Raw genomic sequence first — 27,475 nt, 5'->3', positions numbered from 1 at the left:
GGAGCCTTATTCAGTTCAACCTTTCACTGACAATACGAATGATGCTCATGAACTCTCTCATTTTGCAAAGCATTGATGCTTTTTATCTGCGACCTCCAACTTTTATCTGCAATGTGAAAACATGGTGTTAAGCACTTAACTTGTGGTTGTCAGGTGGCTTCTCTCCCTCTTGAGCTACAGCTGCCCCTTAACTAACTGTCACTGAATAGATGCTGGTGTTGTGGTGGCTAATGGCAGTTGACATATCTGATAACAGAAAATTCTGACAAAGTCTGTTGTTCTGAAAATCCCAGTCTCAGTGCATAGCTTGCGCAGGGTGTGTGGAATGATTGCCAGTGTGAATTAGTGGCTACAGCAAAAGTGACATTGTCTTGTAGTAATCAAAAGTCAATCAAATGGGCTGCCAAGCAGAAAACAGTTTCTCTATAAATCTTTTTTAGGGAATTCAGTTATTAGAGTAAATCAGTCAATAAATTATTAGAAAATTGCAAAAATACCTTTCACAACTTGCCAGAGTCCCAAAAGGCCTAGAAGATTTTCAATTTATTTTTATAGCAAAGAGAAAATGCTGTGAATTACCAATTAGACTCATTACAATGAGTGGAATCTGCTAGTGTGGGTATTTCCCCCCCTATAAATCCCTTAAATCATCAGCTACGCCTATTAGTTGATGATCACTTGAATAGTCAATAAGCATTGTAGAACACTCAAATGCCTGATAGAAGTGAGGAGTTGCAAGTGCTGGGAACTGCTTTGGCATCACAGCTACAAAGGGAGTTCAAAGCCAGTGTTGACAGATAAACAGCCTCGGTGATCTTTGACCACACTCAAAGGTTATTGCACAGATCGACAACAAGCCTTTATTTACACCAGAAATAGCCGAGGGGTTGAATAACTGTTCAAATACAGACTGATTCCTTCTTGTTTTTCATTGACAAAGGCGAGGAAAGACAATATACCACATATATTACGTCCGAGATGAAATACTACATGAAATGGCAACTGAGAAGCTGAGCTAGACGGCATTTTGATAGCTCAACATAACAACCTTCCACCAAAGTTTTCTTGATTTCTTCAACACCTCAACCTTCCGCATATGTCAGACAACATTAAGACTCTCTGCTCTTCAAAGGTTAGCCTAATAAAGAGCACACTTGGCTCTGCTGACAAAACTGCAAATGTCAAAATGTGTGGAAAGTGGACTTTGCTGTACATACTTATCTCTTACATAAGTAGACAAACAATGGGTGCTGTTCTGACAGGCAGGTTATTATGGGAGATGGGGTGACGGTCTTTATTGCCCCTGTCTTCCTTTAAACACCTATGAACCACAAAATGAAAACAGCTGAGAGTTGGAATGAATAGCATTGATTATCTAAGGTCTGGGCTTGCTTGTGAAAGTTACTTGGACTGTCACGTCCACCCAAACGTTGGTCAGTTTTCTACTGCTTTTGATTTGCATTTAGAGGACGTGAATAAGAAAAGGTGGATGGAAATTGTAAAAAAATTTTAAAAAATCTTCTTCGGCTCAAACAAATGTGTTTGTTTAGTTGTGTTTAGTCCTCTCTGTCGAGAGAAGAAGTAGTTCCAGTTTGTGAGTTTGCCGAAAATCCTTAATTCTATAATTACTTAATGATTAAGAAAGAAAGAAAAAAAAAAAGCTGCGCTGTTGTAATTGTGTGTTAATGTATGATGGTTTTATCTGAGCTCTAAAGCACACATTTATCCAGGTAGCATGTGCACGAATGCATGAACAGATAAGCCTACAAGTGTGTGTTTCTGTGTGTCTGGCTACAAGGGGAGAAAATGGCTTTAACCTTCATGCTTATTCAATCATCACCACTCTGTAAATGTCACTCCATTTGCCTCCCCGCTGCTCTCTACATCTCTGTTTACCTTTCTCTGATTCACACAATCTCTGTTTCATCTACATTTTCCACTTCTTTGGTTTCACTCCCCACCCTTTTCACATACTTATGTCTTTGCCTTGAAAAAAGTCATACATACATTTTCATCTTCTCCCCTCAGTCCCATCATACTTCCAACACAGACTGACTCTTTACCGCTTTTGTTCCCTTTCTTAACCTCCATAAACTGTAATAATTCCAGCCGCTATCATATTTTAGTTTTCACCTCATCTTATCGCCATTTTTTCCGTCTATTTTGTGCACACATTGTTTTGAGAACCCTGTGTCAGCATCCTTTTCTCCCCTCTCCATCCATCTTCTTTTTTTTTCTCCCCCCTTTTCTTTCTGCCGTCTTGATTTTCCCCCTTCAGCCAGAGTTGATCGAAATTTCTCAGGCTCTCAGTTTGAGGCTCGAGAATGAGGCACCCAGAGACTGAAAAGGGTGAAAGTTGACAGATAGAGAAAAATGGTGTACAGAATGAAGGAGAGGGGGAAACAGTACTGATAAGCAAGCAAGGGAGGGAAAAAGTAAAAAGTAAAAGATGAATTACAGGAAAAGAGGGGCAAATGGCGGCATAGAGAGAGAGGATTATAAATGAAAAAAAAAAGAAATTGCACCTAATCAGACCATGAGCCTGTAGCATGTGTACAGATCATGCCTTATTTTATGACTATATTATGTTCTGGCTGCAGATGCCACATATCTACCATATCAGGGGAAAAAAAAAAGGTTTTGTCAGGTCAGTGTTCTGTGTAATAACTAAGTCATCCTTTAAAGATGGAGTTTAATGATCAACACATTGTTTTTTTTTTTCTTTCAGTCTTTTTTACAAGGCAGAAGTAGTCGGCTGTTAAATAAGTTTTTTCCCGAAAAGAGAGTTAGTATACCCAGAGTCTTCTGTACATTAACCACAGTTTACAGCCAGCAGCTGTTACTGTAGAGACCTGATGTCCTATCTTTATTGGAATCTGCAGTACATACATCAGTTGAGCTTTTAACTGCTTTTTAAGGCAAGACACTACATGTAAATTACTTATAGACTTATAGGTATCTTTTTTTTTCATCTTGCAGTATTCCCGAAATGGAATATTAAAAAAGCAAAGGAAATATTGCATGCCAAAAAAGTACTAATTTTTATACATTTGCTGCAAAACATCTGGATACTCGACACTAGCTGGTCCAAAGTACTTCTCATATTTTCTTTATTAGAGTCAGTGGAGTTTGTGTTAAATAAACACCTTCAATATATATTTTTTGCCATTTTTGTGACACTTACTGTATTATTGCCTGCTGTGTCTCACCCTAAAACAAGGGTAATAATCATATCTTATCATTACTTAAAAAACAAATTTCCAAAAACCAAACCAAAATGATCTGAATATGATTGCATTGGTGCATTTCATCTAAATATGGTAACAGATATGTTCCTTTAAAAAAAAATGCTTTACAGCATACCATCTTAGATTTATTCGATTTATTCAGTATCATTCTCTTTGCAAATGTATTCCCCTCCTCCTTTACATACTTTGAAAGGGAAATGACATTTTAGAATATTGAAAATGTCATTGCCTAAAGTTGTTTTCATGCAATTATATAAACCGACAAGTGATTTGAAGTGACAAGAGAGGCGAGCTGCTTTAAATGTATAAATACAGCAGAGCAGAGGAAAGAGTTGTGCATGAGCAGTCAGAGGGAAGGTTGGTAAACTAGATTAAAAGGTTGTGGATCTGGTCCAGTAGCTGCAGCAGAGCTGGAGTGCAATGTGCCCATGCCAGGGGCGCCTCAGAGGTCAGTACTTTTGGCCTTTGGAGGACCAAAAGATCAAATATTCAATGGTAGATGTAGTTGTTAAATGTCTTATGAAAACACGAAAACACGTTTTATTTTGATTTCTCAAAAGTATTTTTGTTGTTATTCTACCAGTTTATGCTAGAAGACTATCCTTTTAGGATAAAAATATGAATGAAAATGCTGAATTTTCATTACCTTCCACTCTATGTTCGCAAAAAGAGAAGGTAGGACTCCTCCTCACTTTCCATGTAAGTAAATCAAACATTAAAGATTAGGAAATGGGCAGCATATATTAAAAATAATTAAACTACCACATTTTAAGCATACACTTCAATCAACTTTTGTTTCTGTTTTTCTCCCTTTCAAACTGTTTTTTTTTCAGACTTGGCTGGTCAACATTTTGGTAAATTAGATACAAAACTTCTGCTTCAACTTTCTATTTCAAGGTCTAGGACAGGACCAGAGTGCACAGGAAGTAATAATTCAAAATGTATAAACTCATATAACCTTTCGTACCCCTGCTGTCCCTTGGTAGACCCACCATGCTGCTGAACTATAGTGTGCTATGGTTTCCCCTCCGGTGGCTTCGGAAGGTCTGGAGCTGCATCCTGACAGTCTCATCTGTCTTTCTCCTGTGCTTCGAAATCTCCCAAATGGCTATTATTCACCGGACCCTGCTACAAGCAAGGTTACTGTGTAATAAGTATGATGGACACAAGAGGAGGAGAACAGTCCCTGTAGTCTTCACACAAACACATTATAAGCAGGAATTTTGCATCTTGAGGTTGGAAGGCTTCTTGTACAAACCATGCATGTTCCAGTTTTAATAGAGACATCTAATACCCTCTTTACAGAAGCTGAGACAACTTCTTGTGGTCTTGACGACAGGTCCGGTACATGCCTTTGTCAAAATACCACAGAGAGACACGACAACAGCTCCTTTTCGAACAATGAATTTACAGCTACCCACTCTCTTCTGAAGGGTCTGCCTGTTTTGAGATCTGTTGTATTCAAACACTTCAACCATATCATTAACATATGAGCGGTTGTATCATACATAGCCTGGGAGCTCAAACTGATAACTTGACGAGTGATTTTATTCTTAAATACTTTCCCTCGTCTGCAGTTTGGCCGTAGACATCCATCTATTAGGTACAATTTCTTTGTGAGTCAGGTGCTGGACAGGTCCAAGCTGTTAAAACCAAGCAACACAGTTGCAAATGCTCCAGTAATATAACAGCCAGCTTGCCGGTAAAACAGTTCAACCATCCTGTATCGATTCTTGTATAAACCCTTGGCTTTACTGTTCTGTTTAAAAGTTATTGTTAAGAACTGTTGCTCATATGGGCTAATATAACAGATACTTGTTTTCTTTAATGGTAGAAAGTTGTTGTATTATGGACAAATGGGAAATCGTAGTTCCCAGTTCCTGACTAGAGCAGAAATCTATAACTATATAACTGCTGGAGAGAAACTGCTGTTAATAGAAAATAAAAAAAAAAACAATAGCAAAAGAGTGTTTGCTTCCCACTTTTGAGGTACAGCTAGTGCAGCATGATTTGAACTTGAAGTTCAGTGGTGATAAAGATGAGAATATTTCTACGGGGAGTGTGATGTACTTTCCCCCCTACGTATCTGAACAGCTCGCTGAGGCAGATATTTTCAGATTTCAGATCTCGGAGCCCCCCAAACAAAGAGTCAGGATTGTGTTTTTTCCAGGTTTTTGAGTTGATAGTCACCTCATATACCTAAAAATATGCTCTCATGCACATACAAGGAGATTTTTATATAATATGTTTCCTTTAAAAGGATTCCCTTACAGTTTCAGGAAATATCCCAGTGATTTCATAGTGCCGTTTGTAGCTGAATGTAGGAGCTCAAATTCTGTTTTCTGTCTGATTAAAACACTTGTGCATATCACATCTTTTTATAAAGAGAACTGAAATGAAAATGAGAAGTATGAGAGCAATAGAAAACAATTTGTGTCAGGATGAATAATGACCTCCATAAAAATTCATTCAGAATACTTCTGATAGGTGGACGTGATAGACCCGCTTACTCTGGATCCTACTTCAACTGCCATTCACCTCAATATGGACTTCACAGTTGTTTATAGTGTAGTCAGCTACTCATCACACAGTTCCCACACACATGGGCTCATTCATGCAGAGCGTGGCTGAGGTAGAAGCAGTGTGATAATGAAGCAGAAGATTGGCAGTGGTATGTCTCCTTTTCTTCCTGCTTGAATGTCTGTACATCTTCCCACTGTCTTGGATTACTGCACACACACATACACAGCCGAACCTGTACTTAACACTGTGTGAAATAAGGGAAGGGGGTGGGTATGTGGGTGAACAATTCTCAAAGGGGCAATAACAGCTCACTCTTCCTAGTCACTCATCTACAATCTGCTCTCACGCGTGCGCACACATGCACCCAACTTGCACCAAGCCATTCATTGCGTTTCAGCTTTAATATTTTAGTTGTAGAATCTCTGCTCGGTATCCCCATCTCTCTCTCTCTCAGACACACACCACACACAGCCTTTGGTACAGCTCTGAACAAGCGTCCATCTTTCATGGTCTGCACTCAGTCACAAGCTGTCAGACACAGTCCCATATCCTCGTAGATCATCCCGGACTGGCACACATTGCACAAATGAGCTGCTCAGCACCTACTTACTCTTATGCAAGCACATAAACATTTTGACCCACATTCAATCAAACCCTGGAAGACAATGAAGCGTCCCTTTATGTATGAGCTACTCTCTGCATCAAAACACTCATTATAATGACACCAAATTAATCATACCAAAACAATGTTGATACGTTTGGTTTTAATTGGCAATTTCACTTCATGTTTATATCAAAACATTGACTAGAATATATTTTACATTTACTCCAAATCTCCACCGGGTCACTGGAAACGTAAAAAGTGCTCAAAATTAAAAGCCACGCAAGGTTTCCATGTCTGTGAATTGGTCAGGTCTGTGTCACTAAAACTTTGTCATCCTCACCCGTCAACAAGGGGTCAACAGGTCCCTCTGTGGCTGACAGATGGCTCCCAGACAAATATTCTTAACAGCACAGACTTAGAGCACCAGCTACACCTCCATCTGGATCTAAATCCATTCAGATGAATAATGTGCCAGTCAAAGAAGATGGCAGGGACATAAAAACGTTTGATGTTTTTTGGTAATCCTGACATATTGGTTACATGCTATATATTACAAGATGTGTTTTTACAAACCTTTTAAACATTCAGTTAGCTTTAGTTCCAACTGTAATTGATATGTAGTAGAAAAAAAAAGTATTGATATGCTTTTGTTCACTCGCTTCTTTAACAGATGAACATTGGGCCTTTCAAGCTTTTTCCCCCCTATCAAATTATTACCATGGAAACATAAACTGAACATTATGTGATGTTAGTGCTGAAGATGAACACTTACTCTGTATTCCCAGTTTTGCCTACAGGTAATTCCGTCATACTCAAGCTGTCTTTTCCCATCATGTCAGACACAGTTGCATAGTTACACTTTAGCAGGTACTTTAGCAGGTACTAACAAAAATAACACACTTATTAATGACACGTTCATCACTCCATTCTCCTGTTTTTAACTGCATTGCCTGCGTACAAATTGTGTCAAAACAAATGTTCATTTACATAATCCTTCCATGCCAGTCTGTGGTATGTGTCCGTTTTGCATGCATGTTTACTGTAAAGAGCTGAGTAAGTGTGGCGTTTGTGTGCGTGAGCGTTTGGCCGTCGGGAGAAGTGAAGCTACAGTGAAGCCTTATATAAGCAGCCTCAAAGTAAGAGGCAGTCGGTCCGCTGTGTGGACGCAGAATAACGCAAAGATAAGAGAGAGAATAAAAGTTTTTCTCAGAGTGTAAACAGCTGGAGGGCTAAAATATTACTTAGTTGATACTTTATGCATGACAAATGTAAGATGGGTGAAGAGGGGTCGATTGATTGTGACTTCTGAAAAAGTACCGGCCATCGATCTTACAGTCGTGAAATGAAATATTTATGTTTCGCAGGATATGTTTGTTTCAGCAAAGGCTAATTTAATTTTTCTCTGTTTTGGGTGTATTATACAACTAGTAATGAGCAGTGGTATGTTTGGCTTTTACAGGCATAGCCAGAGTGTGACGAGACTGAAGGAGTTCTTGAGATTTGGTTCTTCATCAAATTGCTCACCGCTGCAGTTGGTTTGAATGGGTAAAAAAAATCAAATAAAATATCCAGAAAACCAGCAATATTTTTTCCTGCACAGACGGTATCAAACAGCTTAGATCTTTTCACCAACTGTTTATTGAAGATGTCGACCAAGCTCTGCTTTTTCCCTTTTTCTCAGCACGTTGCTCAGCCAGTAGGAGTTGCTCGATTCTTTGCTTTGACCGTTTTGTCAGCCCCTCCCCAGAGATGTGACTCGCTCCTGGCTGGCTGATTCGTGTTCAAATTTTAATCAATTTAATAGACTTTTTATTAAATGTTCTTTATGTGCATCCATTAATAACATGTGACAGAGTTGTGTGTTGCCAGTAAACATACAAACTGATTAGTTAATTGGTTGCTACAGATAATGATGCTTTCACTTTCCTGAATTTCATGGTGATTTCTTCTTCCTTTCATTTGTGTGATCAAAACAAAACAACCCCCCAAAGCTTTTCACTTGCTACATTTTCTTTTCCTTTGGATAAATGAAGAATGGTTTTCTTTTTGCAGGGGAAGTTTGATGTGAGAAAAGCTAGTGCGTTGACCTTGTGCTAAGTTCTTTTTCTGTGAATATATTGCTTCCAGAGTCAACACTTTACCTGATTTTGTGTTATTTTACACGAAAATTACTTTGACCTGAACATCAAGCTCTCAGGTCATAAAAAGCTCTCAGGCTTTTCAATATCACACAAGACCTTGGAGAACATCTGCCTTGAGGTTGCAACAGGCAGTAAATAATGGAAATGACTGCCTCCGGGTCGTAAATAGCATTTGTGAAAGAACCACTGCACTTTAATTACCCATCACAAGTCGTTTTCTAATTAAGACTCCGTTGGCAAATGATATCAAATGATTAGCTCAAAACCTGAAATCGGTGCATATTTTTTCAATGGACTGCTCAAACACCCAGGATGTTGTGTTTGTTAGAGTTGAGTTTATGATTATGTTCACAAACCTGGTCAACAGACTAACAGATGATTAAAACAAAAACGTGTGCCAAATGTTAAGAAAAATAAAAGTCGACAACCCTTAAATTAGCTCATTAGCTCTCCTTTTATTGTCTCTTTTGATTACATGAATAAAATGTAACCACGCTAACTGTGGGGTTTCCACAGATACATATGTGGTCAGCCCCACTGATTGAGCTTCAAATATCTCAATCCTTGTGGTGATGCTCTGACATTTCCTTCTGGGCTAACAGCAGAGACACATTTTTTTCCTCTCTCTTTAATTTAAAGATGTGTCAGTAACATATCAATTGTCGAGAGGCGGTTAGACGGCCGGGAGGCCACCATCACCTGGAAAGCCCGCTCTGCTCTGATTGGTGCAGTGGATTGACGCATTTCAATCATCATTTTAACTCTGCTGGAATTCCCAAATTCAGGGACAGTCCTGGAAATGACAAATTCTCAAAAAAAACTAAAAAAAAAACCCACAAACAATTACTACAACTTGACTTTTTTCTTTATTGGTGCGGACACTGACATATAGAAGACAAATTGTACAAGGCTGATTAGAAAAACACAGAAATGTCAAATATGACTACCTGCAGCCTTTAAAACTGAAGCACAACTGTGACCTCGGATTCATTGTGAGTAACTCAGAGCTTGTAAAGGGTTCACTGTACATGGGTGGAGTGTGTTCTGTTCTTCTTGACCAATCAAAGAGCTTTAAAAAACAATGCAAGTGTTCAAATACCAAATGTATACATTAAAACCTTTTGATCCTGACTGTGCTTTTATGTCAAAATCTATGTGAAGTATCTTTTAGCATAACCACAGACTATATGTGTCTAATTCTCAATGTGTAATCCACATATTTGCAGCCATCTTGTAGTATATGAGATATACTTTTCTCTAGTGAAGAGCAGATCCTTCCATTGACTCAATACTATTATATAAGATGTTTTTTTGAATATGTTCCTCAGGGAATTTTACTTTGAAAGCTCAGACACTCGAAATGGATTCATCAGATGAAAGCAAAAGCGGTGAAAGGTTGCAGTAATCACTCTCTGAATACAGGGGTGAACAGTATTTTCAACAAGAATTGAACAAGTATACAAAGTATACACAGTTTCAGCAAGGACCTCAATGTGTTGGTGACTCTTTTGGTGATATCTTTACACGACTAAAGGATACAGAAAGAGCGACCTGTCACAGATGACAAAACACTGATGAAACGAGACTGATTTACTGATTTTGAAATGTTCGCGTGTTTTTTCTTTCACTTCCTCTTTGTGAAAACGTGGTCAAGGAACACTTAATGATAGATGATGATATAGAAACCACTTCGCTACAGTCATGTTCATGTGGAAAAAAAAAAAAAGCCAAGATGATGGAGGGAGAGAATAGGGAATGGCATTTTTCTTCATCCCTTTCTCTCCACCACTCTTTTAATTTACCAAACGCTGCCAGTGGGCAGATGGGGATCAAATTATACTCACCTTTTACTTGCACTCCTTTGTGCAATTAGCGTCACGCTTACTTGTCATTTCAAATTGACGTGCTGCTGTTGTGCTATGTAATTATTTACCCGCCTGGGGAATAGCTCTGTCGTTTAACCACTAAATAATGACAATGCACACAAACACCCAGAAGGAAACAGTGAAGCACCTGTTCCATATTTGATCTGAAACATGTTTAACATGCTTTTTACTGTTACAGGGTCACTGTGTTTATGGAGTTGCTGTCCAATTAAAGGTGTCTTTGTGTCCAGTGTGTCTTTCTAAAAAGGTTTTATTAACCAATGTGCAACAATCCGTGTGCTTTCACTGCTGAGATGTCAGCATTTAGAATCTTGGCGTTCTCTCTCTAGGTTTCCTCTGGGTTTTTTTTAACTTTTATTCTTTTTAAGCATCTCTCTTTTTTTTGTCATAATATTGGAGGAAAAGGCTGGGTCCTGTTCTTTTAAACCTCTGAGGCCATTTTATTTTCCATTCCCTTTTGCCCTCCCACCAACCAGTGAGCTCACAGAAAGATAGACTGAGAGAAAAAAATAGGGTTTAAATAAGTGAGAGACAGAGGGGCCATAAACAATGGCGGCCATTTTCTTCTGCAGGGGAAGAAAAGGAAACCACATCCAAAACAATTTCTTTGATCTTGTGTCTTTTCTTGTGATAAATCTGTGTCTGTGATGCTTTTTTTGTTTTTGTACTCTTTTTAAAGGAAAAAAACAAAACACAATAAGCAAACATGAACTCTTGCTGATTTGTCCTTTTTGCTCTTGCTTCTTTTCTTTTTTTGATATTCTTTTTTTTCGGTTTTTGCCAGTAATCTTTTTTGAATTTTCTCTTTTCTCTTTTTCCCCCCTTTTTTTCTTAACCCTAGGTCCGCTCACAAAAAAAACTGATGAATCTTCAATGAACAAGCCTCGAGACGAAGGTATTTTTGTTGCATGTTTTTCCTTTTTTCTTGTTTTGAAGTCTTTTTGGGGGATGTATACACATGCAGTTGAGGAAAGCACACTCGCACACACGCACACACATCCACACAGGTCAGACATCTTTGGTAGGACTTTGGATATGAGATGAATACCAATGTGTTGCTGAAAGTATATGTTCTCACCACTGCAATTAAAAGGTGTCTTTTGAATGCAAATCATAAGCCTTGTGTAACCTTGGATGTGCGAACCTGGCTAATGGACACTGGACAGCCATTATAAAGCTATCCACAGTGTTTTCCAGAAGTGCTTATCTTGCTCTTGAATGACAAAGGGAGCTCGGACACCATCATCATCACTATGCCCTTGAAAATATATTGGCCAAGTATCAGCATTGTCACAAAACCAAATTGTTGTCAGGAATTGGAGTAACAAAACACCTATTCAAAACCATCTTACACAATGGGACATTATTATTTAGCCTCAGCTTCCCGCTCCAGGATGAAATTGCTATTGATTTAGAAACTACACAGAAATTCAGCTATCTTTATTCCAAGTCAGTGATTATGACATCAAATCAGGTACAGGAAAAAATGGGGGGGGCATTCAAGGACACTTGTGCCCCACTTTGCAGGATACAGGTCTAATTGGCTGCTGGAGAAAGGGCACAAAACTCCAGGCCTCCCTTTAATTCAAATCCTACCTGCAGTGCTCACACTGTGGAGGCGATTTTAGCCGTACTTTCATCCACGCCCTCCCCTTACTTCTTCCTTTGGACTTGTTTCTTTGAGGAAAAAGATGACTGATAATATTTTTGAGACTTATTTCTCTCTGTGCTATTTTGAGGGTTGTGCTGCTGAATCCTTTTCTTGCTCCGTGATGCTCTTTGATTTGGGGTATTTTTTGATGTTGGGAGTCGGAGGAAGTTTGACACGAGAGGATTTTCTAGGTGATCAAAGATGCTGGCACAGACACAACTTTTTGAGCTGCCACAGTCAGCAAAGCACTTGAAACAGTTAATCCCAGGCAAGATGCCCCTTCCCTTCCTTTACATACTGTATGTCTCATCCCTCAACACAAAGTACAGTTAACCTCAATTGACTGCTGACTCCTAATCCCATTTGTCTAATTTAGCACATCTATCCCATGCTGGAATAGATCACACATGCAGGTGGCAAACTAGGGACCTGATGTCAACACAAAACAAATACAGAACACGTGCATTAAAAATCAAAACAACAAGTGAATCAATTTTATTAATAGCACAGATTGGGGCTAATCTGATAGGTGTCTGATATACATAGCTGTAAAGAATACAGGGTAGCCTCTTCCTGGTGAAAATTACCCCTGAACAGACCAGATTTGTTAAACTAGTAACCAGGTCTGTAGCCATATATAACAGACATAATATATATAGCAGTTGTCTCTTAACTTTCTCCAACCTCCCTGGATATGATTTTCATTGTAAAATGCTACAGATTTCACACAAAGAGTCACAAATGAAGCCCTTCTCCATTAAAAAACATTCTTTTTTTTTGTTTCTTCCTTAGCTGTTTGCCTTTCACAGTACAAAATAGTGTCCGTGCAGAGTTTGACATTTGAAGAGAGTTTTTGCATCATTTTGCCTCAAGAAAACTACTTTGGAAAAAAAGCCATAAACTGTTAACATAAAGAAAGAATTTTGAAGATACTTGATTCTTTGCAGCCGATAAACACTTAGAGGGGATGTTCAAGCCAACAATTTGTCAAACATTTTGTTCAGACCATGTTTGGTTCTGCCTTTTTCAGTAGGAGAGATCTAGGAGAAGTCAACAATATAAAATTATTTCTAATCTTAATTTTTTATTTTTTTTTTAAAAGCCCCAGAATCAGAATGTAAAATGTCATAAACTTCTAAAATCCTCGACTTTTCAGAAAGTAGGCTGAGGACATGGACTGATTTACTGAACTGATGGCTTAAATCCTGCTTGTTGTCACTGTGGAAGTGTGCTAAGGAACATGTGATAGAGAATTGATGAAGGAAAACAGTGTTAGTGTGTCTCAACCCAGGAGATTTTTATTTTTTCCACCTTACAACTGCCTATTTAAATGCAGAGAAGGTGCATTATCAGCCAGGGAACAATGCATTGTGAAAGTGGGGCTGCTTCAGATGGTACGCTGTGTAAAAATACAACACAGTGAGCAGTTGTTTTTCTGTAATTCCCTGGTGGAATCGACTCATACGCGTACTCACAGCTCTGTGATCTGTACCCTCTGCTTCCTTAGTGCTCCTTACTGATATTGTGGCACAAATAAAGATTTTACTTTTATTAGCCAGCCTCATGGAGTGACTAACTATATCTTCATTAACCTGGTCCAAACTCTCCTGATAGTACTTTACTTATTATTTTTTAACCATACAAATCGCATCATCTTTAATGCGGGGTAATTATAAGCGTTGCAACCTTATGAATAAATGAGCTGCTTTTGTCTTTCAATAACTCGGCCTCCAAAAACAAGTAATGAAATAAGCAAAATGATCCACCAACAGAACAAGAAATTTTGACATGCTAAATTTCATCTGGACATGCAACTGACCTCTCAGTTGTATTACTTTAAGATCGACTGATCAGACTAAAAACAAAGTCTGCATTTGTCTTGTTATGTCAAAGAATATATCTAAGGTTTCGTGAAGATTTCTGACTTGTCGTCATCATCAAAAAGCTGTATAATTTTCAATTTTCTCCAGTCGAAGCGCCGACTTACTTAGAGCCAGTAACCAACAAAACATCAGTAACAAGTTGTATCTTACTGAGGCAAATTAAGGACCAAAAGTTTGATGCAAGAGAAATCTTCAGTCTTCCATAAAAACATCTCAGAAAGCGGAAATATTTTCCAGACAAAAACAAGAACGCAGCGCATTGATTTAAGATATTTCATTTGTCTCAGGCTTTAGAGAGCTGCAGCTAACAAAGTCAGTTCATTCATTGTGCCCACCATTTTGCCCTCATTCTATCAGCGATATATTGACAGCCTTTTCACACTCGCCGTCTTCGAAGTAGTTCATTCTAAGTTATCCAAAAACCTACTCAAAAGGTCTTCTGTTTAGGTTTTAAAAGATGTACACATTGTACTGTCAAGAAGTATATTTGTCCTATCTTGATAGCTTTATTCGGCCGCAGCATCTCCTTCAGGTGTGAGAAAGCAAAGGCTGTTGAACCGCACTGCTGCGCATTGATCAATGTTCAGAAGGATTGATAGGAGCATACGGCACAGCTCGCTGCATGAGTGTGCCTGTGTGCCTATGTGTCAGAGGAGAAAGACGAGGGAATTAGAAACGAGGGAGATTGAGCTAAATCAAGAAAGAGACGGAGACAGTTTGTTACTCTGGCGTGCTGTGTTTCAGCTCTGATTAGAGACAAACCACAACCACCTGAGCCCCAAACTTGGAACATATTTCTGCCAGAAACCCAGCACATGTGCACACGCTCAAACATGCATGCAGAGCTAGACCAATGAGACACAAACACAGACGAAATGTTCCTCCAAAACCAAACTGAAAGCCATAAATGAAATTAGAAATAGAAACATATGTTGTGAAACAATGCAGTGTAGGAACCAGCTGTTATAACTCAATTTATAGACTATTTATATACTCAATTATGAATATATATATTTTTTACAATTCACAACATGTGGAAGTAAAAGTAGCACAAATAGACTGTATTTGAGGCTAAAAAGAATTGATCAACATTTTTCACTTAATTTGTGGAAAGTACTTGAGTGCATATTTATGCTTGGATTTCTTTATTTCAGTCATGCATTGATTTTTTTCCCCCAATGTACTCCAGAAATCAAGTGCAACAAAGAGTTCAAAAGCAGCAACAAAAATAGCTAAAAGATTCTATAATATAGATTCACACAGTGCAGTGGTGGTACTTATAAATCATCTAATGGCATGTCTTGCTGCTCTAAAAATAAGATACTGAAAGTAGCTGCTGGAGAGCCATTTTAGAATGAAGTATGCCACAGTTTAAAGGGCACTAAAACAATCTGGGATTTTCGGACTCTGACATCTGTCATGAAAACACAGAAGATCAAAATGACCAAAGTGTCAAGTAAGTTAATCTTAATTTCTTAACGACCTACTCATATCTTTTCAGATATTAGACATCTACATTTTATGGTGCATTGAAGGCTTGCTTTTTTTTTTCAGTAATACTGCCTGTTGATGATTATGATCATAATGTAAAACAACCATCTATCTCTGAGATTGTAGTGAAATAGTAACATAGATTAAAGCAGTGGAAGGTTTACATTTGCCCATATCACTCTGTTCTTTACTGACTCTCATGTTAAGATTCTTATTATACAATTATACGATACAATCATTTGATTTATTTCCATTTCGGTCGTTGCAAAAACTGACCTCTAATTTAAGCCACATGTGATATTATGCAGAACTTCTCACTCCTTATGTAGACTGAAATATGATCATCTGCACAAATTTCAATTTGACATCTTATTTCCATTCCAAGGCATACTGCACTGGTTTAGCTGTGTTGTGACTTTAATTTTTTCCGATTTCTTAGATCTCAATGCGCTGAGTAATTTGTTCATTCTGAAAATGAGCACTGATTTGAAGTCACCGTGACTTCATTAGATGATCTTGTAACTTTTACGTGAAAAGACCGTAATATAAAGCAAAGTACATTAGAGGAGTGCTGGTTCTTGCTTTAGCCCTTTAGTGGATACATGTGAGGGACTTAAGAAAGTCTGCGTTCAGCTAACATTATCTGATATTCTTGGCATACTTAAAACAGTGAAATCGACTTTGAATATTATGCATTTTAACCTGTGTAGATATAGCCTTCAACAAAACAATTTGATTAATTTTAGTTCTTCATGTTGTTTATCCAGTCTGTATACCTGCTTTTTCCCAAAGATGGCCATAGAAGCAGGGGTGCTGCATGTGTAAATTATGCTTATGTACAAAAAGATGATGTATATCAGTTTCATAGCACAGTTAAAAATGAACATGGTTGGTATGAGAATGCGCAGGAGGAAGCTGCTAAGTCTCGAGCAGCCTTGAAAATGTATGGACCGTCTCGCAAACTCAGTTTATTATCTAAGTGAAGCAGATACAGAATTAGTCTGATCATCTTTAAGGGTTTAGTCAAATGTCTGAAAGCCAAAAACCCACCTGGCATCATCTTTTCCACATCACAGTTGCCTTAGTAGTGGAAGCAGATATTTTGCCCACATTATCCATAATTTGTTTCCCTGAGTGCACTGACACCTGCTGAATTAAATCTCCCACTGCTCGCATGCTTTCTCACCTTGCCAAGACTACAACCCTGATCACCAGTAAACTGGTCAGCTTTATGTGATTAGAGCATCCAGTGTTATAACAGGGACTGCACAGTTGCCAAGGAACAGAGGCGTGAATAACAGGAGGTGCACAGCTCCATCAGTCCATTGAAGAGAACTCCCTGACAAGTGTGGCAACAATTCAGTGCAGTTAGGATATGATGCAAAGAACAAAAATAAATTGGTAGGCTTAGCCTTGATATATATACTTAACATGTTATTTTAATGAACAACTTCTGTCTCCAAGTACATAATATCTTTGGAGCTTGTTGCAAAGGCCCTTCATAGGCTAGTATTAATCATTTTGTTCGTTTTGTGCGAATGTGACCTGTTTGACGCAGTCAGGGTTTTACTCAAAGCCGGAAACACTGGGCCGCTAATGGTAACGTCTCTCTGGTACCAGACTCCCCCGTTTCTGCTTCAAATCTATGACAATAACTATCTCTACATAATACTGTACCAGCCTGCTTACTGAGTCTAAATGAGATATTTCTTACTGGTAAAAATGGCAGCCACCGTTTCTTCATGTGCCTTCAGCTTTGACTTTCCTGCACATCAACCTTTGTCAACCTCATTCTGTACTGTTCTTTACATCCCCTTTCATGTCATACCTGTTTTATTTTTGGTATCTGTTCATCTCTAAGTCGGCTTGTTTTACTGTGACAATGACACTTTTCCACTTACCTATTTCTCATTTGTTACCGTTCCGAAGGATGAATAACCAAATCCTTTTTCTCTGGCTCTTTGATATCACACTCTGTGAAGTTTCTTCGTTTTTTTTTGCATCAGGATGTTAATAGGACAGAAGAGATATCTTACTATACTTTGCATCATTGTTTTTGTGAAGAACTAAGGCTGAGTTACTGGCTGATGCATGCACATTCAGTTCAGACATGTGGTTTTATACATGTGGATGTTTCTTTCATACAGATTCTATAAACCCTTTTTCCTGTTTTCACTTGCAGCATTCATGTAGAGGATTTTGATGTGATATCTTCTGAATCGTCTGTATCTGATCATGTGAAACATTTGAAATCACAATGACAGGCTTCTTCAAACTTTACTCCCACACAATTCGGCTGTGCAATCTTTCTATGTTCAGCTCTTTATGTTGTTGCCCCACTAAAGATTAGAGTACTGATTCGGAGTACTTCTTTTCCTTGGCATAGCACGCAGTTGAGCACATTAAAGCAGACATTGAGAAAATGGGAAAAGAAATGGCATACCACAAAACTTAAGAATGCCATGCTCGCCTGGAAAGATAGTGTCATGGTATACAGAATAAACTAGGCACAGTGATAGAACTGCATTATATTTACCACTTTTAGAGGGAAATGAGATTAACCCCAAATTTCTTGTTCCTAAAGAAAAAAAAGAAAAAAACTTTTCCATCCTGCAACTGGCATAACTCCTGTGTTTGATACTACAACTTTAAAATAATTGTATACACAAGTATTTCAACACTTTAAACACATTCTTTGCCATTAATGTAATGAGTTAATTTCAATAATCATAGATCATAGCTTCTAAAACATCAACACGTGTGTTTCAAACTGTTTTACGTTTTATCAGCACCTCTTAAGTTGATCTGATCTATCAGCTGGCTTTGTTCCATATGTCTTTAAGGTTGCTGCAGTTAGTCCACTCTTGATACTGATGATACATTCAATGCAAAACAGACCCATATTCAACCTTCCTTTCATTTCATTAGTCAAACTTATAATCTGCCTCCTTGTTGGCTTTGACAATGGTTTTCTCTTTGTAGGAGCTTTGGTACGATTAGCTACGGCATTTTGTTGTAAAGACTTGAACATATCATCAGGATCAGGGCTACTGTTTTGTACTTGTTGAAGTTAAATTTTTTTCTGGCATTAATCACATCTCAGCTGGATAACGGCATAGCCAACTTTGCTGGATGCCCAAAGAAGAATTTTAAAATCCTTCATTTCATCCAAAAATGCTGCTGCAAGAGTACAAACTGGTACTGCCCAGAGACATCCTGGATCTTCCGTGTTAGCCTCTCTGCATTAGCTTTAAAATCTTTCTGATGACATTAATAGTGAATCTTCACATTTTGTAAAAGATCTTATTGTTCTCTATTACCTGAAAAGTGGTTTTCATTCCCAAAATGCTCTCCTGTTTGCCGTACCAAGAATTCTTTCAACTAGGCTTTCAGGCCTCCCACCTCAGGAACAACATCTGTCTGGGTTTGAAATGCTAACACTCTCTCTGAGACAAATCTTTAAACATCCCTCATTGAAAGAGCTTATATTTGACTGGTTAATCTCTTTGATGCTGCAATGTTAGTTTTGTTTTTTATTCTCTTCTTTCCTTTCAATTTTTTATTTGGTTTCATATCATTGCTATTTACAAATAGTTTTATGATTATTTTGATCTTTTAATCTTTATATTTCCATTGAATTTTTTTTATTTTATGGCCTTAATTGTATCGTAAAGCACTTTGGTGGCACGTGTGTTTGGAGCCTATCCCAGTTGATACTAAACAAAAAGCAAAATTCCCCCCTTGACCAATTTATTACAGGTTACAAGCAAACATTTTAAATCATTCCAAATCTACACACAGTACAGTATTGTATCAAAGCATTATTGTTCTGAAGTACAGTACACTATTGAAGCAGTCTCACAAAATAAAGTATTCAATAAGAATATGCCTCAGCAGTGATGTAACAACTCCACAGTACTTGGCATCAAAGAGGAAGAATGAAGAGCCATTAAACTGATTGCCTGTACACCATCTGTGGCTCAAAACAGACACTGCACACAGTGTGTTCAGTTATCACAGCTAAAGAGTAACACATCACTACAATAAAACAATGGCCAGAATAATGTCTCAAATTGAAAACTTATCCTTCGACTTTTAAACAGAATATTTTCTGCAGCACACAGTTTTCAAGTTAAATAATGACAGAACACTTCAGGAAAAGTTCATGCGTTTAATGTGTTGTTTCTGCTGAGTGCTGAAAGCACAACGATAACTTTGTATTAATCAGTTGCTAAACAGACTGTAAAAGTGTCTCTAGCTGCACGAGTGCGTACAGTTTGCTGAATCAGCTCAAAATTAATGTCCCTAGAATTGAATATGTTGCATGCCGTAATAGCTTAAAGTGGCTTGGATGTCTTGCAGTACTCACATCTATGATATAGGTTGTCATTTGATATTTGTTTTCCTATATTTCTATTGGTTAGGATGTAAAGTTAATTTCAGATGATCATTGGTAGTTGATATTATCGCTGTGGGGCCTCTGAAGGACGGAGAGATAAGACGTAGAGGACAAGAGAATTTGTTTGAAAAAACACAACAGTCAGAGTGATGGCAGCACCAAAGGAAGTCATCCGGAGATACTTTGTGTTTGTTGTGGCTGAGGTTGCTTTATCACGCAGAGACTAAAGCATGGGGGCATTCATGGTGCTCTGTACTGGATGGTAAGATGGTGAATTGTGTGAGGGAATAATAAGGGTTTGCTATTATCTACATAAAACAGATTAAAGCTTTTGTCTCCAGTGTTTTTATCTGCATCAATGTGCTTTTCCTTCCCTTTTTTGCCTCTCATTGCCTGTCTGTATTATGTGGTGTTTCTTCTCCAGTTAAACTACTCCTAACAGTTGCTGGTCTCAGGGCAATGCAGCATCTCTCCATTCACTCTAAAACACTTTCTCCTTATTACTCGCTCCAAGTTCCTTAATTTGGAAAAAAACACCATGCAACGATGGGCGCTTGGATCCTTTAATCTTTCTACATGTATTTAGGAGCACATGGAGATGTGCTGTCCTGCTAAATCTGTATATTTGCTGGCAGATTTTCACCATCGACATTGTGAAATGATCAATGTACTGCAGGAAACACGTTCTCACGGCCAAATTTTCAAATAGTGTAAAACTCAAGGACACAAGAAGCATGAGAAATGAGCAATGGAATATATACATGCCAACATCCATTATATTCCTAAATCACCATTTTTTTACATTCTTGTGTGCTGAGTACAAATGACTTGATAAGAGGATTTTGAATGGAGTGAGGTGGCACAGAGACCAGACTGAGTAGTCCTGTGTATTTAAAGATGATGAAAGGAGAATGGAAATAGCAACAAAGAGGAACAGGGAGATGAAAAGCAGAGCAGAAGTGAACAGAACTCCACAGCCAGACGCAGAGAACACCACCATGTCAGAGGAAAAGATAGCACAGCGGACCCCGAGAGCAGAAAAAAAATACAATCTCATGCAGGAAAAGATCAACAGTGCTGTCAAAGTAACTTTATTTTAACATTACAGAGACTCAATTTCTTGTCTCTTTCTATCACTCCGTCTCTCGGCGGGCCTGACGTTCATTTGCTGCTCAAGCTCCCTGCATCCTCCATGCCTCAGTGTTCTGCCCACGTCTTGTCAAGGTTGTGTCAATACCGTGTTGAATACACCTACATGCTGACAGATAATATTTTATTGAGCTTGAAAGTCTTTGACAAGGCAAACAAAAAGTAAGAAGGAGGGAAAGGAGAGAAGGAGAGATGGAGGCAAAAAAAATATATTGGAAGGTACCATTGGAAGGTCTTTGGAGATTTTGCCTTTTTCCAAAATTGCCATCTGTAAGAGACTGAGGAACACAACAGTGAAGGCTGGCTCATGTGTTGCAGAGAGGACCTAGCAGCTGGCATCATTGAGATCATTGATGTAAGTGAAACACTGCTGAATTATACACTGTAGGTTGTTTGATACTGTTTTTAAAAAATGTGCTGCACTAACTGAGGATTGCTGATAATCCGTGACAGTTGACCTAAATGCAGCTGTTTCTCGGCTATTCATATTCCCTTAATGCTGGATAAGAAATATGGATTTGTGCATTGTGGTTTCAAGCCTTCACTATCAGGATTTGAGGGATAAAGAAGGATGATAGATGAGTTGTAGGACTGTGACACAGCTGTGTGTGCATGCCACACTTCATTAGTCACAAAGAGATTTGATAATAACAATCTCGGGCTGTCCATTTCAGTCACAGTTATTTTTGTAATTATTGTGATCACAAGTATTTAGGAAGAAAACTCAATCACTCTCAAATCATCAAGGATTAGTTAATTAACTTCTCTAAGATTTTCTTGGACTTTGAATAAGATTCACATGAGAGGGTGGACAAAACATCTTTCAAGGGCAACCACCTTCTGCAGAGAACCAAATGGTGGCAGATTTTAGAGACCTGAACAGAAGCCTTCAATAGATCTTATTAACCAAAGCAATTCCTTAAACATGCCAAAGGCTGGTAGGGCTGAGTTTAGGCTCATTGGCAGGGACCATAACACATTGGTCTGAGGAAAAATGGTGATCTGGACTGAAGGTCTGATAACTCTGGAGCAGAAGTAGAATATGCAACTCTATCATCAGATTAACTGTTAGGACAGGAAAGCCGCGTGCGTGGCTGCTGATAGTCCACACTCCTGCTGAGATGACATGGAAAATGCAGGAAAATCCCCACCCTTGTGAAACTGGTTACAGATTAAGGGCTGCACACATCAGCTCTCACACATGTGGCCTGTGGTGAAACGTGGTCGTCCTCTTGCCGGATCTCAGAGATCACAGCTCACACTGCAGGAAACGCACACACACAGCGCTGACACGAGCAGCAGGGGCGATGAATCCTTTCTCTCACTGTGCGCACACATGCAGTTCTGCTGATACAAGCTGAGCCAAGTTGCTTTCCTTAGTAACAAAAGTTCCACTCTATTTTACCAGGCAATGCTTCGTAAGGGTATGCTGTCGCTTAGACTTTGTTCATGTTTGTCTTTTCACCTGGATTGTATTGTAACTGTTGGTAGAGCGTTCCAATTAAGGCGGTATTGTTATGTATGAGATGGAGAGTGGTGGGTAGTGACAGAGCTGACAGCGTTACTTAATGGGAACCCTGGTGCCTGAGCGGAGAGGACAGCCAAGATTCTCTACACCCAATTTATTGTTTCTCTCCTGCTACGAGTACTCACAAATGGAACAAGAATATAAAACACCCACAAGGTTATGTACTCTGCAGGTCTGTGTATTAGAAAACATACAAGAACTGTTTCTGCTTTTGTGCGTCTCACATGTTTTTTATTGTTTAATTAAACCTTGAAAACAGCAGCTTAACATGAACAATGAATGTAATAGAAACAGGCCCAAAAGAGTATAATTCCAGAAAGCTGCGACAGTTACCCAGTAAATCAATTTGCCTGTTTACTGAAAATTATTGTGCAACTCTTTTAACAGTCTGCTAAGATTTCAAGTCATTTTTCACACATATTTGATTGGAAACCCTTTTTTCTTGTTGCTTAAAGTTAGGAATTTAAAAGCAGCCTCAGGTTTTGAGAAATTATAACTGCCAGTTTAGGATATTTCATAGACAAAGCAATTATCTTTTACATGACTTTGATAAAAATGTTTTTTAAAATGTTTTTTTGACCTGGATCATCAGGTTTGCAGTCATTCTGCAGGGCAGCCGAATATGTAATTTTTAAAATATTTTTATATATTAACGAATAAAAACTATAAATATGAAATAATGAACAGTTACAATATGGATTTCCAGCAGGCAAACCTTTCCCCTTTTAAATGCACATAGAGTTTTACATAGTGTTTTTATTTTGCTCAAGTGTTTACTTTGAGTTTGTGTTTGTATGTCAAAATTTAATCAAATTATATCTCTATAGGGGTAAGTGGTGACCAAGCAATGCCATGGATCCCAGTCAATAAGGCCTGACAGCAAAACACGCTTGTACTTATTCAGTCCCAATTAGACTCCAGACGCCCCGTGAAACCTGGGCTGGAGCCACAGTCCCAGTAATGGCCAGATCGTTACAGAAGGTGGGGTAGTGGTGAGAGCAGACAAGCTGGAAGAAAGCGGGAGGGAAGGGGCCCTGGGATAATGAGAGGGCAGAGATGAGGGCAGAGATGAGGGCAGAAAAGCAGTGAGACAAGGAGGAGTGCAGGGACACGGCCGATTACATTTCAATTTTTAAACGTAAAACCTAAACCAGATAGCAAAGTTGAACAATGCATTTGCACATGCAAGCTCGCTTGAAAGCCTTCTTGTGCCATTTATTCTCATTACTGACGTTTCTGACAGTGTGTGCACTACATAAATCTCACATCATTGCTCTTTATTAGTGATGCACATCATGCAACACAATGATTATAGCTACATGTTATGGTTTAGATTTAGATAACGTACAACTTTATAATATATTTCCAACATGGAAAAATCAGATGTGAAAACGCTGGACATTGGATGAAATGTCTGAAATGATAAGAAGATAAAATTAAAGACCGGTGGCATTTTTCAGAGAAAACATAGCTTGTGTCATGTATGTGCAGGGGATGGTAGGTGATGGCTTGAAAAGGTAACGTGGTAATTTAACATCTGGAGGTCCCTCTCAGATTTTGTTTGATAAAAGACCAAAAGCAGGTCCTTCCTGAGGACCAAAGTTGAAATTAAAATCATCATTCACTCCTGCAGGTGTAATTTCGATAAGCATATCTCTCTAGTTTAATTTCTCTAGACAGAGTAGTTTTGTGTTGCTTCCTCTTGCTGGGGAAGTTTTACGTCCGGTCAAAAGCAGATTGGGTTCATGGCAATGCTCGACCATGGCGTGTTCCATATTCCCATGTGCAAATGATGTTCATTCTTTTATTGCTTGCCTTGTCTGTCCATCATAGGCTTTGCTTTCATTGTAAACTTATTACCAACTTGTGGATGGATAAAGGATTCGTCATCGGTAGCAATAAACCAAAGACTGCATTTCTGAAGGAAACCATGTAAAGTTGGTGAAGAGTATGCACAAGATTATTAGCACTGGTCAGAATGAATGAAATGGAGGTCTTTAAAACCCGGCTAAACTCAAAATTAGTGTGTATATGCAGGTCCATTAAAGGCATATAAACCTACGGAGGAAAGTGTAACTGACTCTTGCTCCATTGGCAGTAGCAGCATGGGTACCATGATTCTACTGGCACTTACACATCAGTTGTTGCTCTCAGAAAGAACCCTGCTGACCACTGTATTAGGAAGGCATAGCATTCAACTATATGACAGCCTTTACTGTATTATTTAGAGTAGATTGTGTGAGCTAGTCCTACATAATGGGACTATGAGTGAGCTGCCGCAGTGCAAACTGTAAATAGAAGCAACATATATTATTATCCAGAGGTTGGCGTATCAGTTTCATGTATGAAAGGAATATTTCAGTTGGTGATTATCCATCCATCCATCCATCCATCCATCCATCCATCCATCCATCCATCCATCCATCCATCCATCCATCCATCCATCCATCCATCCATCCATCCATCCATCCATCCATCCATCCATCCATCCATCCATCCATCCATCCATCCATCCATCCATCCATCCATCCATCCATCCATCCATCCATCCATCATCTGCTTATCCGTAGTCAGGTCGCGGAGGCAGCAGGTTCAGGAGAGAAACTAAGATATCCCTCTCCCCAGCGACACTTTCCAGCTCCTCCTGAGGTATCCTGAGGTGTTCCCAGGTCAGAAGGGATATATAATTCCCCCAGCAAGTCCTGGGTCTGTCCTGGGGCCCCCTCCCCATGCCCAGAAAACCTCCAAAGGAAGGCGACCAGGCGGTATCCTAACCAGACACCTGAACAACCTTGTTTCAATGTAGAGGGGACCAACCTGCACGGGTTGGACTACTTTGTGTCTTGAACACCAAAGCTGTCCCTTGAATCATCGCTGCTTAAAGCCTTGATAAATATCTGTGACTGCTGCAGTTGACCTGGGATTGAACACACCTGATACCCTCTGCCACTGAGGACAAAGAACAAGTTATAGTGGGTGTTTGAGGGTTTATAGTCTCATGTGAAAGGAGCTTTATTGATGGCTTTGTAGAATTAATAAATGTCGGTTGATAGTATCCCAAGGTTTACAACAGATACAGTTATTAGAACTAGTTCTTACAGTTCTTCCTTCCAGTTGTTCTGGTTTTAGGCTTTAGCAGGTCAAATCTTCAATGTTTTTTAAATTAATTATTAGTATTATCATTTATATCATCATTTGCCTTGGATTTAAATTCTTCCAGGTCTCAGCAATTTCCCCAAATTGTGAGAGTAGTCTTGTATAGAAAGCGTTGTGTTCCATAGATTACTTGTCATGTTATTTGTCCTGATTGGATATTTTTAATGCACAAGAATTATCCAAGATTTTTTTTAATCTAAAACTCAAAACAAAACCAAATAGGATTGAAAAGGCGTTAAGCAAGGAGATAACAACAGTCTTTAAGCAAAAAAGAAATGTTTTTTTTAGTAATGAACAGATTTTCTTTCAGATTTCAGCGAATATGTGATTTACTTTGTTTTTTAAGGTTTCATAGAGATTGTGTCCTCTGTTGCTACTCATGCAGAAAGATTGTGGAGATTAATATAAGGAAATGGAAGACACACAAGGAAGAAGAGAATCGGGGTCAAAATCAGTTCAAAAGGCTTGCAGCTGAAAGAAAGGGATGTGGAAAATGAACAAGAAGAAGAGTATTACAAGGGGAGTGGCTGAAGCCAGCGGTGGGAAAATGAGAACAATAGCTGCGTTTGGCACTTTGGCATTTTATAGGACAGAGAGGGCCGTCTGCCTGTTTAGTCGCCTCCCCATCCACTCAATTTGTGGAATTGAGCCGCTCTTTAATAATGAGGAAAACAAGAAAAGTCAGCCTAATCTCACAACTGTTTCTGTGAGAGAATGGAGAGAAAGGGGCATTAATATTCAACAAAAAAGTGCTGCAAAACCCTGTGACACAGAGATAAGACACAGAGAGAGGAAGACAAATGAAGAAAAACGACCGAGTACAAAGACAGGAAGTTTAAATATGTTCGGCTTCCAGCTGAGGTACGAGTGAGGTTACAGATACACTTTCCTAGCAAGAGACCAGATTAAAATAGAGGGAAAAGAGTGGAAGATGAAAGGAAAGGAAGAACAGTCGAATGGTGAAGAGGAGAGATGCCTGAGTAGCTGCTGCTGGAGAATGAAAGCCAAGGGAAAGAATGAGATAGATTGAGCAACAGGCAGCTCTCTGGAGGTAAGTGTGAGAGACAAAAAGTCTGAGAGTGGAGACAGGAAGGAGAAAGAGCAATGGATGGACAGGAAGATAAAGTTAGAGAGGAGCACTTGTGTTTTTGAAGATGTTATGGAGTCTAATAAAGCCATGTTGTTGTAAGACAGGCCAGGTCGGCTACTCTAATTCCCAATGGCCCTACTCATCTTCCCTCTCTTTCTCGCTCTGCTCCTTTGTTCCTAGCCCACGCTTAATCTGCTGAGGGAAAGAAAAAGTATGGCTGTTGGATTTGGGGAGGAGGATGTGGTTGGAGAAGGTGTTCAGCACTAATACAAAGTAATAACGGGAGGAGATGCTAAACCCAATGCAGATTTTTTTTCTCCTGGCTTTTAGGGTCATGGAGCATGCTTCTTGACTATATCTCTGATAATGGTTATACAGTGGTAGAGAAATACCAGCGACACATCCAATATCTTGGAGAAGTATCTGTTTGCTTATTTTTTAGCTGTACGGTTTGTTGGCCTGTTCTTTGGAAGCATATTGAGCTGTGAGGTGGATGTTTGCTTGCTGTTGCAAGAATGAGTGAATTTAGTGTAGACAGAGTACAAACAGCAGAACAGCTAGTATCCAAACTTCATGCTGGTCCCCGCAGCCCCAGTCTAATAAGCTCAGGCAGACAGAGTGTGTCTGTATACAGAATATTTGAAAAGTAGGGGAGATTTTACATTTTTCTTGACACTTCCTTTTCACTGACAGCGCCACCAACAAAATCAAACCTAAGTCGCTGTG

General features: G+C 38.9%; 2 protein-coding genes across 2 annotated transcripts in view; one reads left to right on the top strand and one right to left on the bottom strand.

Annotated features, from left to right (window-relative positions):
- Positions 1 to 27,475, top strand: part of nlgn2a (neuroligin 2a) — a 184,232-nt gene that overhangs the window by 84,142 nt on the left and 72,615 nt on the right. The window contains exon 5 of the mRNA XM_072375980.1: positions 11,244 to 11,297. Within this exon, the coding sequence (XP_072232081.1) occupies positions 11,244 to 11,297 (54 nt within the window). The remainder of the gene's footprint in view (positions 1 to 11,243; positions 11,298 to 27,475) is intronic.
- Positions 21,785 to 27,475, bottom strand: part of epoa (erythropoietin a) — a 153,995-nt gene continuing 148,304 nt past the window's right edge. Inside the window, exon 6 of the transcript XR_011909777.1 lies at positions 21,785 to 21,795. The gene's annotated coding sequence lies outside the window, so the exon portion shown is untranslated. The remainder of the gene's footprint in view (positions 21,796 to 27,475) is intronic.

This window comes from Leuresthes tenuis, unplaced genomic scaffold (genome assembly GCF_036924035.1).
Source record: "Leuresthes tenuis unplaced genomic scaffold, fLeuTen1.0.hap1 SCAF_22, whole genome shotgun sequence".
Taxonomy (NCBI): Eukaryota; Metazoa; Chordata; class Actinopteri; order Atheriniformes; family Atherinopsidae; genus Leuresthes; species Leuresthes tenuis.
This window is presented reverse-complemented; position numbering and strand designations above follow the sequence as displayed.